Below are 15,618 nucleotides of genomic sequence, written 5' to 3'. Positions count from 1 at the left end.
TACAAAGACCTCAAGAAGTTAGGCTGCAGGGATACAAATAACCCTATTAAAAAATGGGGTTAAACCACTGAACTGAGAACAGGACTCCTGTTGAAGGAATTAGAGAAAGGACTGGAAGAGCTTGAAGGGGCTCGAGATCCCATATGAACAACAATGCCAACCAACCAGAGCTTCCAGGGTCTAAGCCACTACCCAAAGACTATTCATGGACTGATCCCGGGCTCCAACCTCATAGGTAGCAATGAATAGCCTAGTAAGGGCACCAGTGGAAGGGAAAGCCCTTGGTCCTGTCAAGACTGAACCCCGAGTGAATGTGATTGTTGGGGGGAGGGCAGTAATGGGGGGAGGGTGGGGAGGGGAACACCCATATAGAAGGGGAGGGGGAGGGGTTAGAGGGATGTTGGCCTGGAAACCGGGAAAGGGAATAACAATGGAAATGTAAACAAGAGCCTCTCTTTTTCTGACTGGAACCATGGAGGCTGTACCAGAGAAGGAAAAGAAGGTTGCTGCTGTGCCAGGAACCCTTAAGAAGAAAAAGGTTCCTGCTGTGCCAGAAACCCTTAAGAAAAAGCGAAGGAATTTCTCAGAGTTGAAGGTGAGGCGCCTGAGGAAGAAGTTTGCCCTGAAGACACTGCGAAAGGCCAGGAGGAAGCTCATCTGTGAGAAGGCAAAGCACTATCACAAGGAGTGCAGGCAGATGTACCTGACTGAGATTCGCATGGCTAGGATGGCGAGGAAAGCTGGGAACGTCTATGTGTCCGCAGAACCAACATTGGCCTTTGTCATCAGAATCCGAGGTATCAGTGGAGTAAGCCCAAAGGTGCGCGAGGTGTTGCAGCTGCTTCGTCTCCGGCAGATCCTCAATGGCACCTTTGTGAAGCTCAGCAAGGCTTCAGTGAAAATGCTGAGGATCGTGGAGCCGTACATTGCATGGGGGTACCCCAACCTGAAGTCAGTCAATGAGCTCATCTACAAGCGAGGCTATGGCAAAATCCGTAAAAAGCGCATTGCCTTGACAGATAACTCCTTGATGGCTCGATCTCTTGGTAAATTTGGCATCATCTGCATGGAGGATCTAATTCATGAGATCTATACAGTTGGGAAACACTTCAAGGAAGCAAATAACTTCCTGTGGCCCTTAAAACTATCTTCTCCACGAGGTGGAATGAAGAAAAAGACAACTCACTTTGTAGAAGGTGGAGATGCTGGCAACAGGGAGACCAGATAAACAGGCTTATTAGACGGATGGACTAAGGTATTGCACGTGGTATGTTTATAATCTGGTCGGTTAATAAACAGTCACAGCTTGGCAAATTGAAAAAAAAAAGAAATGTAAATAAGAAATACCCAAGTTAGTAAAGATGGGGAAAAAAAAGAATCGACAAATGGGATCTCATAAAACTGCAAAGCTTTTGTAAAGCAAAAGACACTGTCATTAGGACAAAACGGCAACCAACAGATTGGGAAAAGATCTTTACCAATCCTATATCTGGTAGAGGGCTAATATCCAAAATATACAAAGAACTCAAGAAGTTAGACTCCAGAAAACCAAATAACCCTATTAAAAATGGGGTACAGAGCAAAACAAAACATTCTCAGCTGAGGATTATCGAATGGCCAAAAAGCAGCTAAAGAAATGTTCAACATCCTTAGTCATCAGGGAAATGCAAATCAAAACAACTCTGAGATTCCACCTCACACCAGTCAGAATGGCTAAGATAAAAACTCAGGTGACAGCAGATGCTGGTGAGGATATGGAGAAAGAGGAACACTCCTCCATTGTTGGTGGGATTGCAAACTGATACAACCATTCTGGTAATGAGTCTGGAGGTTCCTCAGAAAATTGGACATTACACTACCTGAGGACCCAGCTATACCTCTCTTGGGCATATACCCAAAAGATCCTCCAACATATAACATTTTTTGGTTCTTTTTTTTTTTTCAGAGCTGGGGACTGAACCCAGGGCCTTGCGCTTCCTAGGCAAGCGCTCTACCACTGAGCTAAATCCCCAACCCCTCTCCAACATATAACAAAGACACATGCTCCACTATGTTCATAGCAGCCTTATTTATAATAGCCATAAGCTGGAAAGAACCCAGATGCCCTTCAACAGAGGAATGGATTCAAAAAATGTGGTATATCTACACAATGGAGTACTACTCAGCTCTCAAAAACAATGACTTCATGAAATTCATAGGTAAACGGAATGAACTAGAAAATATCATCCTGTGTGAGGTTACTCAATCACTGAAAAACACACTTGGTATGCACTCATTGATAAGCAGATATTAGCCAAAAAGCTCAAATTACCCAAGATGCAATCTACAGACCACAGGAAGCTCAAGAAGGATGACCAAAATGCAGATGTTTCCATTCCTTCTTAAAAGGGGGGAAATATTCCTAGGAGGGGATATGGAAGCAAAGTTTAGAGTAGCGATTCAAGGAATGGCCATTCAGAGCCTGACACACATGTGGCCCATATATATATATATATATATATATATATATATATATATATATATATATATAGCCACCAAAACTAGCTAAGATTGATGAAGCTAAAAAACGCATGGGGAAAGCAACTGGATATAGATCTCTCCTGAGAGACACATCTAGAGCGTGTCCAATACAGAGGTCAATGCTAGCAGCAAACCACCAAATTGAGAATAGAACTCCCTTAAGGGGAATTAGAGGAAGTATTGAAAGAGTTGAAGGAGCTTGAAACCCCATAAAAACAACAATGCCAACCAACCAGAGCTTCCAGGGACTAAACAACTACTGAAAGACTATACATGGACTGACCCAGGGCTCCAACTGCATATGTAGCAGAGAATAGCCTTGTTGGGGCACCAGTGGAAGGGAAAGCCCTTGGTCTTGCCAAGGTTGGATCCCCAGTTCAGGGGAATATGTGGGAGGGCAATAAGGAGGATGTATAGTGGGAATACCCGTATGGGGGAGAGGGAGGAGAGGAAATGGGGGCTTATGGACAGGAAACTGGGAAGGGGAATAACCTTTGAAATGTAAGTAAAGAAATATACAATAAAAATTAAAAAATGATATTCTGCTATACTCATAGATTGGTGCCTAGCCAATTGTCATCAGAGGAGTTCATTCAGCCACTGATAGAAACAAAGGCAGAGATTTACAGCCAAATATTGAGTGGAACTTGGGGGATCCTGCAGAAGAGGGGGAGGAAGGATTGGAGGAGATAGATGTGTCAAGAATACCAAAACAAACAAATGAAAAAAAAACAACCAAAAAAACTCTCCACAAAATCAACTAGCCTGGTCCATAGGGCCTCACGGAGTCTGAACTGCGAACCAGGGAGCTGACATGGACTGACAGGGTGCTAGACCCTTCACACATGTTACAATTGTGTAACTTGGTCTTCCTGTAGGACTTCTAACAATGGGACTGGGGCTGTCTCTTACTCTCTTTCCTGCTTTTGGGACCAGTTTCTTTTACTGAGTTGCCTCATCCATCCTTAATATGAAGGTAGGTATCCTAGTATTATTACAACTTGATACATGGTTGCTATCCCTGAGAGGCCTGCCATGCTCTGAAGGGAAAAAGAGGAGGACTGGATGGAGGAGGGAGTTGCGGGGGAAGGACTGAGAGGGGAGGAGGGAGGAGAAATTGTAGGGGTGATGTCGTATAAGAGAGAAGAATAAAAAAATAATTTGCTGGTGCTCTTCTCCTCACACTATATATGTTGTACTTTTTTCTTGTCCCATTGTTTCTCACTGAAGATCTGTATAAGAGTAATCACTAATAACCTTGTGCCACAGTCACTATTAGAATGTCTTGGAATCTCCTCTACCAAAGAATTGAGTCCAAAGCCTTTCAGTTCAGTCTCAGGCAGAATCTCAGGACAAGGGCTGATAGCAGCCACATTCCTTGATAAAATATCCCAAGAATGGTCTCTAGCCCAGTTGGGAATGTTGTGTCCCCCTGAAAGCTCTTGAGTTGGGGCTCCACAGTCTGTGGTGCTCTCAGCAATAGTATCTTCTGAGAGCTTCATAGGATGGTCTATGAAACCCTAATGACAGTGTGTAACCTCTTTCCTAGTGTAAACTTCCAAAGCCTTCCCATTGTTCTCAAAACCATCATGGTCAAGCCTGTCTCTGCAATGCCAGGACTTCCTGATACTACCTTTGTTTTAGTTACTAGGGAGAGACACCATAACTAAGGCAATTTACAGAGAAAGAGTTTAATGGGCTTACCGTTCCAGAGATGGAGACCATGACCATCATGGTGGGTAGCATGGCAGTAGGCAGGCGGGCATGATGGAGCAGCAGTGCTAAGAGCAGTGACTAAAAGCTTCCACCTGATCCACAGACATGAGGCAGAGAGGTATGCTTTAAAAAGGGGCAAAACAAAAAGGCCCCCAAAACAAACAAACAAACAAACAGACAACCCCAAACAAACAAACAAAAAGCAAACTCTAATCATTCTATTTGTCCAACTACATGATAGGAAAATCCTTTAAAAAGGCTTCTAACCTGACTTGTACACACTCCCCACTTCCTGTTTTAGGGCTGTTGCCCCAGGACCCAGGCACATGGACATAGCTCATGTGTCTGACCTCTCTCCACCAATGCAATGAAAGCTTTATCCAATGGCAGAGACTCATGTGACAGCTCAGGTGCTCAGTGCCATTTGCCATGGTCACAGTTACACCTAGATTCCATTTCTCTTGGTGGGGGGGAGGCTGGGGTCATGGAGCAGAGAGAGGGTGTGTGCACTTCACAATGGGCATTCTGTCATGGAATGAGGTGAGAGCTGACCTGCGACATAACTGCCACATTCGGTCTGTACAAGCTCAGTCACTAACTGCCATTAGTAAAGGGCTCTGCAGGGTCTGAGATGATGAGAAGGAAGCGTCCAAGGATTTTGGGAAGTCTTCGGAACCCTGTTCTCCCTCAGGCTTCTTCCCCGCCCTCTGTCCAATCAAACAGCGTTCATTTCTTCCCATCTCAGACTCCCCTACCTCAGCCTGTCACTCGTTTCAATCCTCTTTCTGTTTTCTACCCTACCTCTTTCCCTGCTCTGAAGAACACTTCCTACTTCCCCACCTTAATGATTGCTATGCCCAGCTCCTCCTGTGTAAACAAACTTTCCTCTAAGCACTCCGCTTATTTCACTACCCCTTCCTACCTGTCTACCCTCATGACTACCTCTTCTACAAGAGCACCACTGGATAGTTGCCTAGACCCTCTTTCCCATCCAGAAGCTAGCTACCTTCAGCCAGACTGGGTAAGTAAAAAACCTCAAACAAGAAATCCTTGAGGAATGCCAAAGCTGTTTTCTCAGCAGTCCAGCATGGTGAACACAGTGGAAAGGGATGATGGAGCCAGCTGATAGCCTGGATCTCATCTCTCCTGATTTCTCTCTTCCCTGAATCTGGCTGCAACTGAGAAACAGTCTAGAGGTTTTAGCTATGTGGGAGCCCTGAGTAGCTGCTTCTACAGTCACCAGAAAGCCTTTTCTGAATATGTTTCAGCATATCCTTTGGGGATTGAGCAAGAATTCTCTAGACTCAGAGCCTGAAATTAGAGAAAGCAGATGGGACCTCACATCCTTGGTGAGTGGGGCTTGGCACCAGGAAGCTCAGCAACACTACAGGTGACAGCTAAGTGGACCAGGAACCAGCCTGGCCAGAATCAGGATTCTGAATTCAGCTTAGGAAAAGTCTCATTTAGGAGTCTATTCTTAAGCCACTTTATGACTCAGTTTTCTTGGCATGAAAGGGAGATAACTGTGGAGTATATCTTTGCACAGTGGTCAGGGATGTCATGACAAGTGTTGGCAACTGTGAGGACATCAGTAGATGCTTAGAATATGTCACAAGAGAGAAAAGGAAAAGACAGGCAACGAAGGAATCTGTATTCAATTAGAGCACTACACACACACACACACACACACACACACACACACACACACAGAGAGAGAGAGAGAGAGAGAGAGAGAGAGAGAGAGAGAGAGGGAGAGAGAGAAGTATTACTGTCTCATGAGTTAATTATACAATAACTTTCAAGTAGAATGGACATTTTATAGTTGCAATGTATTGTGTTTTCTCAAGAGGAGTATAGTGCTATGTGAGGTTATATCTGGATTATAAATCCAAGGCAGTCAGCAAAAAGTTTACAGTGAAGTCGTAATTGATAAGAAAGAAAATATGTTTCCTGTGAAACACATCTGGGAAACAAGCTGTGTTGAGACAACAGCAACACATCATAGGAACAAGCAGCAGTCAACAGCACAGATACAACGGATGATGACCGAAAATTATACAGCATATTTAATCAAATTCACAAGCTACAAGACTGAAGTGGTCTCTGGGGACAAAACAGTAAGACACACTCATTCGTTGTCTTTGTGAAAACTGCTTTGAATAAAGATGTGTTTATGTTTAAAATCACAGGCTGGTGTGCCTATGGAGGAAACTGCTCTCTTGTCCAGGTCTGTGCATTCTTCCTGTTGATATCTCTTCTGTGGTTGACACATGTCACTGGGGCTGTAAATGAGCTGAGAGGCCTTTGGAAGATAAGCTCACAAGGCACTGACTCTTTTCCTAGTTCCTGCTTCAGGAAAGCTTCCCCAGGACCCAATAAGTTGCTTCTGCTATCTGAAGGGAGACATCCATGGTTATCACATAAACATAGGCTAATGTTACAACTCCATTTCTTTTATTTACCTGCCACCTCCTTTGATCACCCTTAGACTCGACATGGGGGACTCTTTCCAGGTTAGTGAGGCTGATACACTGGACCAAGAGGCAGGCAGCGTGGTGTTTTAGTGTCTTAGTCACGATGGGACAGGAGGTACCTGGGAAGTGACTAGCACAGCAGGTCTCCCCTCTCTGCTTTTACTGAAGAGAAAGCTTTGGAGTGTGTTCTGAAAAGATGACAAAATAGCTTCCCAGCATTTTCCTTATGAGACCTAATTTCCCACTCTCACTCTTTCTCCCTGTGCTCCTTCCACCTGTTACCCGAATCCTGTCAGCTTTAGATTTCAGCCTTCTCCCCAGCCCAATCCGTCCTTTCTGTTTCTTCCCCCTCTGACCCACACTTTCCCCCATTATCCCACCTAATCTCTATTCCTGGCTCTTCCTCTTTTCCAGACTTTTCTCTGAGCACCCTGTTCACCTTGTTCCCTGCAAAGCCAGCTGTGCTCTGTCAGTCCTCCTGCATCAATTCTCCTCCATGGGAGGGGTCACCTGCCACACCTGCAGTATCACACACAGCAATGTCAGAGCTGTGCTTCCCAAACAGACTGACCTGGTGTCCACGGGAATAAAGGTGACACAGCCAGCACGCTCCTGGAGCAACACTGTATCCATTCCCTCAATGACCTCTTCTCTCTCTCTGGACATCCCTGAAAAACATCCCAGAGATATGAGTGGCACCACTGCCCTAAAGATTTTACAGCCAACTGTCAGGATGATGACCTAGCTCTTCCCTGATAAACGAAGAGACCTAGAACTGGTCACAAATCTCATTCACTGTTTCCTCAGGTACCAGGGAAATCAGAGCTGGAGACAAAGACTGGAAATCATGAAGTGGAAGAGGCTCAAGCCCTGGATAACCTTGAGGCCTTCACTCAGGAAGCACTGGAAAGCGCAGCCGCACTGGAGGTGCTGCCCGAAAAGACGTGCTGCCCGAAAAGACGGGGCAGGACAAAATCCAGTCTTGTTAGGGTGAATCAGGACTCAGCTCCCCACTTGTTCATCTTGGTTTGTTTGGAAAGCTCAGCAATCTGGTCATAACTGGAGATTTGATGGTTGTCTGGAGTTGGTGAGGAGGGGCAAATAAGTGGCCTTGCCGATTTGAGTGCGCCTGTCACTCTGAAAGGCCTCAAGAAATGTAGGCTTGTGCTCGTGGATTTAGGTTTACATGACTAACATTGGTTTAATGTAGAGATGAAATTGAAAGTGCAAATAATAATCAGATCTGTTTGAAAACTATCCCAGGACAGTGCAAGTTGTCATTGGTCAAGAATGGATGTTTTACCAAATAGCCATTTCGGGATGGAGAAAGCAGAGGGTAAGATTAAACCTCACCCCATTCTCATGTTGGGAAACTCAGACCCTCACACTACTTCCTCTCTCCCAGATAATAACCTGGTGTGCATAGGCAGAGGCTGACCTGTGGAAGGGCTGCCATTTGGATCTTCCAGGACATTCTATCAAGAATCTATCTATCTATCTAGCAAGTCTATCAAGACAAAGGAGCACAGGGCTGGCTGTCCTGGCCAGGAATACAGTCACTTCTGCCGCACAATTGAAGTAGTCATTCACAACCAACATCATATAGTCAAGAGCAGAGAGGATGTGTACCTATGTGTTTGTCTCTTATACAGGTCAGGATCTAAACCCGGGGAATGATATGGTACCAGTCACTGTTATGATGACTCTTAGCACACAAAATTAATGTAATCAAGACAATTAATTTCCTACATAAATGGCACCAGACAAACCTAATCTAGGTAATCCCTTGGGTGATTCTAGGTTGTATTGTTGATAGTTAAAACTAACCCTCACGCCTATCAACCTGACACATAAACCCATCACTTTAAGCCATAACCTTCTACCCCTCATCTTTAAGTCTCCTGTTATGATCTGATAAAATACAGTCTAACTTTTAAAGCCCCAGAGTTTATAAACTTTACAACTATTTAAAAAGTTCAAAGTCTATCAACCGTGAGCTCCTATAAAATAAAAATCAAGTTTCATACTTCCAGAAATATACAATGGCACAGAGCAAAAATTCCTACTGCAACAGGGGAGAATTGGAGCATCACAAGGAACAATCAGATCAAGCCAAAATCATCAGGGCCAACACCAAGTCCTCAAAACCCGCAGTCACTAGCTAAGGCTCCCTCCAGCTCTGCTCCCTGCAGCACAACAGCATCTCTTCTAGACCTAGGCTCACTTCATATTGCTAGCTTTCTATAGCATATGTTCTATGGTCCTGGTTCATGGATTAAAAATATTAGTGATTAACTCTCAGTCACTGATAATGCATTGCTGTAGCTGTAAGGGGAGGAATTAAAGCACTTCCCTTCCTTGGAGTCATTAACCCAAAATGAGCCCAGATTTGAATTTTCTACTTCATGCCCTGTGTCTTCTGTTTTCTCTCTGTGCCTGCCTGAAGGCTGTCATGTTAATCTGCCCTTGTGTCTGTCTCTGATATGTCTGTGTGAACCAGTCTGTCTGTTGTATGACTGAGTGTCTATTTGTAATAAAGGACTTTTCTCTGTATTGATTAAACAGTATAGAAAGCATCACAGGGGGGAAGGAAAAAGGATACTTTACAGAAACTTTAACTGAGTTTCACATGTAATTAAGTCACTGGCTTCAACTGATCCCAACTGACCCAGACAATGAACACCACTGTTTATCAATTGATAGCCACAAATGGATGCTTTCAACCTCTGAGATAGATTTTAGAGGGTTCCTTCCAACCTCTGTGTTTGCTGCTTTAAGTAAATGATACACATGCATTGTCCTGGGTCAGAGCATGGAAGGGTTAAGATTGCAGCTATGTCTTAGCTTAGGTTGCAAAAGTTGGTCACATAGGACATCTTAGGCAAGTAAAGTTGATTATTACCCTGTTCTCTTAAAGGCAGGTTATACAAACAGGTTGAGTGAGTATATAATAGGATAGCAGTCTTAAATGGCTTCAACATATATCCTTATATTTTGCATAGTTGAGAAATTATACATTTTCAAACTCATGTTTTTAGAGTTCTTTTCCTCGAGGACTGTCCTTCAGTCCTTACCCAGAGTTTATTGCTTTACCGAGACAGTAGCCACACCTTCGCCTCCCAGACTTGTGCTTTCCCTGATTATCATGGAACCATTAGTACTAACAGGAAGGACATTCCTTGAAGGAGGAATATAAAACTATGTACAGTATTATGCAGACAAGTCTATGCCCACAGCAGCCATTGACACTTGTGGAGATACATGCCCTGTTGGTCTTGTCCCAGGGGCAGGAGCTATGTCATTACACCCTTACCAAGGTCATGCCAGACCTGACAGCACTTCTCAGCCCAGTCGGAATGCACTCTTGACATGAACATTTCTCTTAATTCAACCTCATTTAGCATCTCAAAACACAGGTAGAAAATAAGCCACATTTTTGGATAAAACACCACACAACTGGCCCCTGTGTTAATTCACCATGAAGTCTTTGTTGCGTCTGAAATATCACGAGCTGGGCTTCCACTGTCCACATTTCTGTCAGAGTTCTTATCCTCCAAGCTCCCATGGGAATGGCCTGTTTTGCCAAATGTTCAACATTCGGTGGTTTCTCTAGCCTGATGTTTGAATCTCTTCCACATTACTGGGAAAAACAACATGGTCAGGTTTATCACAGTAATGGCTCTCTGTACCTTAACACCAATTTCTGCCCTAATTATATTCTGTTGCTGTGATAAAATATACCAACAAAAAGCAGCTGAGCAAGAAAGAATTTATTTGCCAAATCAGTTACAGTCCATCATTGTAAGGCAGTCAAGACAGGCATTAGAAGTATGTTAGTTAATTCTATCCATAGCCAAGAGTAGAAAGGTCATTCACTGTGGCATGGGCAATCTACCAGCAGCCATGACCCCACAGGAGAGCAGTCCTCCCTCCCTCCCTCCCTCCCTCCCTCCCTCCCTCCCTCCCTCCCTCCCTCCCTCCCTTCTTTTGTCCTTCTATAGCCACCAAGAGCCAATAACTCATCCACTAATGGTGGGGCCAAAGAGGCCCTTCACATATCCATGTTGGAATTTTTACTGACTTGATCTTGTAAAGATCTGCATAGGAACCATAGCATCTATGAGTTAATGTACTCAGAAGTTGGCATTCACAGCATCCAACGCCTCTGACATTCTTTCTGTACCCTGTCCACAATGTTTCTTGTTCCTTGGATAGAGGGAATCGATTATAAATGATCCCAATGAGATTTCACAGTCACCCAGATGTGGTACTTTGTCCAGTTATGAGTTTCTGCCTTAGCCACTAGCAATTGCAAAACTAAGTAACCATATACCATCTTCTCACAAAATCTTATTAAAAGCAAGTGCCAAGCAGTAGTCCAAGCCCTCAAGGAACTTGACTCTGTGGCCTTTAACTCACTTGCAATGCTTTCTAGCCTATTCTTTGGTTTCGTTTTCAACATCTTTCTGCTACTTTTGCAATCTCTGTGTGCCTTTATTTCAACTCCCTGAATAACTGGCTGAGAACCTGGAAAATCCAACCTGGGCACTGAATGCCAGTACACTAGATCCCTAACAAAACGTATGCATCAGTCACTTCTTAAAACAATTTAACCCTAAGAATTCTCTAACTATGCTTTCTCTTGGAGCTAGATAGCCCTCTATTTGGAATTCAGGGAGACTCAAATGAATATGCACACCCCATTCTCCTTCAACTTCATTACACTTCTGATGTCATGGGATATCAGGAAGGAAGAAAGCACGCAGATACGTTTATCTGTATTGAATGATGTGGATTGAAATACCCACATTTCAGAAGACATTTAGTAAGAAAAGGAACTGTGAGGGCATGGTTTAAGCCAGGCCTAAATCCAGATTGTCCCCACTTCCTAGGAGCTTCTGTCTAATCCTGTTTTCTTCTCTCCAGGGGAGACTGAAGTGATGGGACCTCAGGATTTCTAAATAACTTCAGGACCCAAAATGGTGCCACTGCCTACAACGCTAAAATATGACATCTGGGACAGACAGTCATCAGAAGCAGCGTGCTGTCCATGGAACTATTTCATGGATAAAATAAAGGGGACATGGTTCACAGAAGTGTTATGTTTGCAAATAAGTTAATAACCGAATCAATGTTAACTATGGATCTGTAAACAAGAGAAGGGAGTTATGTTATACTGACCCAAGGGCCATTACTAAAGGAAGAAAGCATGCATAAGCTTTTACCTGTATCGAAAGGACACAATGTAGCAATATTTTGGGGAAAATTATGAAAAAATAAAGGTAGAAATAGGAGAAACTGATACTTTCATTGGAGATTTAACCTCTGTGTGTAAGAAGTGGAATGGAGTGTTGCAGTAACCTCTCCAACTCGAATGGACCTGCACAAAGAAAATGCAACTCAATTAATATGAATACAAACTGGCGCCTGGATTGGGCAGCTCCACCACGACACTGTCCTATTCCCAGCTCTCAACTCCCTCATCACTTGCACCTTTTCTCTGCCAGGTCTCCAGCTCCTCCTCTCCTCTTCCTCCCTTCCAACTTCCCTTCCTCCTGCCCAAATCACGCACTCTTGCCTTTATTTTACAAATTAAATGAGAGTTTCTGATAAGGTCACCTGAATCCTGAGTACTGACTGGGCAACCTTCCTTGGGGCAGTGGAATTAGCATCAAAATAGAACTCCAGGGCAAACCACAACATTTCCCCTTTTTTGTCCAGTTAAAAAGCCTTTTCCATATATATATATATATATATATATATATATATAATTATTATTATTATTATTTATTTTATTACCATTCTACGATTTATAAAACCAACAATACACTCATCACCCAGTCCATCAATTTTGTTCATTAACCATGTCATCTATCCTAAAAGACTATACCTGACTATATCCTGATTTTAGATCCTATGCCACCTGAAAAACCACCCTAACAGATTTATTATCTTTCTCAATGCTAAACAGCTTGGGTTGTCTATGAGACCACCAGTCTTCAACCACATCAGAAATCCAAGAACGATTAATATTACCTGAAAATATGAGAAGCACAAAACATGGCTTCCAAGCTTAGTCAATTTATAGAGACTGCTGATTACCTGGACAGTCCCCCTATTCCTTATATGTTGGAGTATCAGTCTTCAGCCTCCTGGCCCAGGATCATCTGACAGACCTTTGTAATGCAGATTTTTGAAGGGCTGATCACCCTGTCTTGGCAGAGATTATCAGTCCACTATTCTGCATAATTTGTCATTTTCTGGACAGTATTTTATCTGTAGATGAATTGAAGCAATTTCACTCAGTGGCTGTGTCACCACGATTTGAGCAACTCCATTGATGCTCAATTTCTTCTTAGAGTCTAAGGGGTCCTGTCAGGGGCAGACAGGTCTCTAGTCAAATGATCTAAATGAAGAAATGTCCATAAACGGGTTATTCTGTGGACTTCTGACGCCTTTGAAGATTTCTTATCTGCATAGGCATTTCTGAACTGTTGAGCATAGACTACCGTTGGCCCTCTCTAATTGAAGTAGCTCCAAAACCCATCTAAACTGACTCAGAACCATGACTTCACTATCTGGCCTTTAGCTCATACTGGTTAATCAACTAAAAATAATGTCTAATAGCAGTTATAGGACTGGGTCTAAGACTTGTATTATTAGATGTATAGTGGAGGCACAATGCTTATGTTAAAGTAGCAATATTAATCTCAATTATAAATCAATAAGAAAGTATACCAATGAAAACCTCGCATTTGTATAAAATGCATTCTAAACCAATGAAAAGATTGCAACTTCAACTTTGTATTAATTACAAACATTTCTATCAATGTAAGATATAGCTGTAAAATTTTATTTAAGAGTAAGTTTGCTAACCTATCCCTATTTGTCTATTTCTCTAACTTCTATGTATTACTGTATCCCCCCCTCCTTTTTTTTTCTCTTTACCTAAGAAGAAAGGCTAGAGAAGAGGAAAGGAAAGGTAGCAATCCCTGAGTTTAAATTCTCTAGTTCCCCCTGCCCAAAGCTACATTTGTATAGTATCCCTTAAAGAAAACATATCCACAGCTCTTAGAATAACCAGAACCATCCACCCCAACATAAGGAACGGGGACGATGATCTTCCTTGTCTACTTCCAGCTGAATTGGGGTGAAGAATTCCCTTCTGGGGCCCAAGGGGAATTAGGAAAAGTTGGCTCTGTCAAAGTAGAGCTAGCCGGCATTTGCCTGCCAGTCACTCTGTGCTGAGAAAGTTCATCGCTTAGCTGACCTCTTGACTATGACAGTCTGAAGGGCTGGATAAGTAAGCTGGCCATTCTGGAAAAGTTCTGGAAGCAAGACTTTAAAAGAAGCAGTTTCAATGTAGCTGAGGGAGAATCAAACACGAAGCTGGAATGGAAGGTCTCAGAGTCTCAGCATCCCAGAGTGTGGATCATTTCAGGGCTGTCTTTCTCTTCTTTCATCCTGCAGCACACACAACTTACAAGCATCATATAGTTTTGTAAAAGCCTTCACATGGAGTGAGCTGGGTGCACAGCTTAGTTAATAAAGATCAACAAAGGAAGGTGACTGCCTTTCTTCAGGTTAGTTTGATCATATAATCAAACTAATATAATTTTCTATACATGCCATTTTACAGGATGCATGTAATAACAAGTTATGAGAAATTCATACTCAAACTGTTACTGGCTGTTTATAGACATTTTAGTCTCAGCCAGTGCATACACCGAGACATAAACATCCCCACATATACATCACCTATTTGTTGATTGTCTTAGTCTCCCTTTTCTTCTGTGTTGCCAAGGACTTCAGGAGGTCTCCCTGTGTCATGTCTGATCTTTATCAGCTTGGAAGGAACCCACAGCTTTTCTCCTCCTGTAGAAACGTAGACATAACCCCTTCCCCAGCGTAACACATTTCCCATTTTCCATTCTGACATCAGAATATCCTTAATATAAACAGGCTGTTTTAGTTCAGTAGTCTTTTCCACGATCCAATGTCTTTCAGCAGCTGTGCTGTTCTGTTCATTAGCATTTAAGAAATTTAAGGTTAATAAAGCACTATGTAACCTATCTTTGGGGGTATTTTGTTGCCCCCTTTTGCCTGGTAAGCATCTCCTTTAGACTTTGATTAGATCTCTCCACAATCACTTGTCCTGTAGGATTGTGTGGTATGCCTGTAACATGTGTTATATTTTAATATTCAAAGAAGCGCTTCATCTTGTTAGAGATATATGCTGGACCATTGTCCATTTTAATTTGTATGGGTATTCCCATTATGGCCATAACTTCTAACAAATGTGTAATTAAAGAATCGGCCTTTTCTGAAGCTAAGGCAGTTGCCCATTGAAATCCTGAATATGTATCTATAGTATGGTGTACATATTTCAGTTTACCAAACTCTGTAAAATGGAAAACATCCATCTGCCAAATTTCATTTCTTTGGGTGCCCTTAGGGTTAGTTCCTGTAGGCAGTGGAGTTTGGCTATATAACGAGCAAGTAGGACATTGCCTCACAATCTCCTTGGCTTGTTGCCAGTGATAGAGAATTCTTTCTTTAAACCTTTACTGTTAACACAGTGGTTTCTATGGAATTCTGAAGCCTCTAGTACGCTTCCTATCAGTAGCTGGTCAATTTCATTATTACCTTGCGCCAGAGGGCCTGGCAGACCTGTATGGGATCTTATGTGTGTTATATATAGTGGATAGCTCCTATTTCTGATCTTTTGTTGTAGCTGAATAAATAGTGAAGTCAAATCAGAATAATCCTGAATAAGTTCAGCAGTCTCTATGTGTAAAACAACCATTTCTGCATATTGAGAGTCAGTTACTATATTAAGAGACTCTTGACAATCTGATAGCACCATGAGTATCACATGGAATTCAGATTTTTGAACTGACTTATTGGG

The 15,618-nt window shown here is 42.7% G+C and overlaps 1 protein-coding gene and 1 pseudogene across 5 annotated transcripts; both read left to right on the top strand.

The window, feature by feature from the left end:
• Positions 450–1,314, top strand: Rpl7-ps31 (ribosomal protein L7, pseudogene 31; annotated as a pseudogene).
• 1700129C05Rikl (RIKEN cDNA 1700129C05 gene like) lies at positions 4,767–11,792 on the top strand. Of its 5 annotated transcripts, none has more exons than XM_087587112.1 (5): positions 4,795–5,257; positions 6,426–6,463; positions 7,518–7,637; positions 7,974–8,046; positions 11,637–11,792. In XM_087587112.1, exons 1-5 carry the CDS (start codon positions 4,868–4,870, stop codon positions 11,649–11,651), a joined length of 636 nt encoding a protein of 211 aa, XP_087443238.1. In that variant the 5' UTR covers positions 4,795–4,867; the 3' UTR covers positions 11,652–11,792. The 5 variants fall into 5 exon arrangements, with proteins under 5 accessions (XP_087443235.1, XP_087443239.1, XP_087443238.1 ...); XM_087587110.1 differs by having other exon boundaries at positions 7,518–7,700; XM_087587113.1 differs by lacking the exon at positions 6,426–6,463 and having other exon boundaries at positions 4,779–5,257.
• Positions 11,793–15,618: the final 3,826 nt, after the last annotated feature.

This window comes from Rattus norvegicus, chromosome 15 (genome assembly GCF_021556685.1).
Source record: "Rattus norvegicus strain SHRSP/BbbUtx chromosome 15, alternate assembly SHRSP_T2T, whole genome shotgun sequence".
In the NCBI taxonomy this organism is placed as follows: Eukaryota; Metazoa; Chordata; class Mammalia; order Rodentia; family Muridae; genus Rattus; species Rattus norvegicus.
This window is presented reverse-complemented; position numbering and strand designations above follow the sequence as displayed.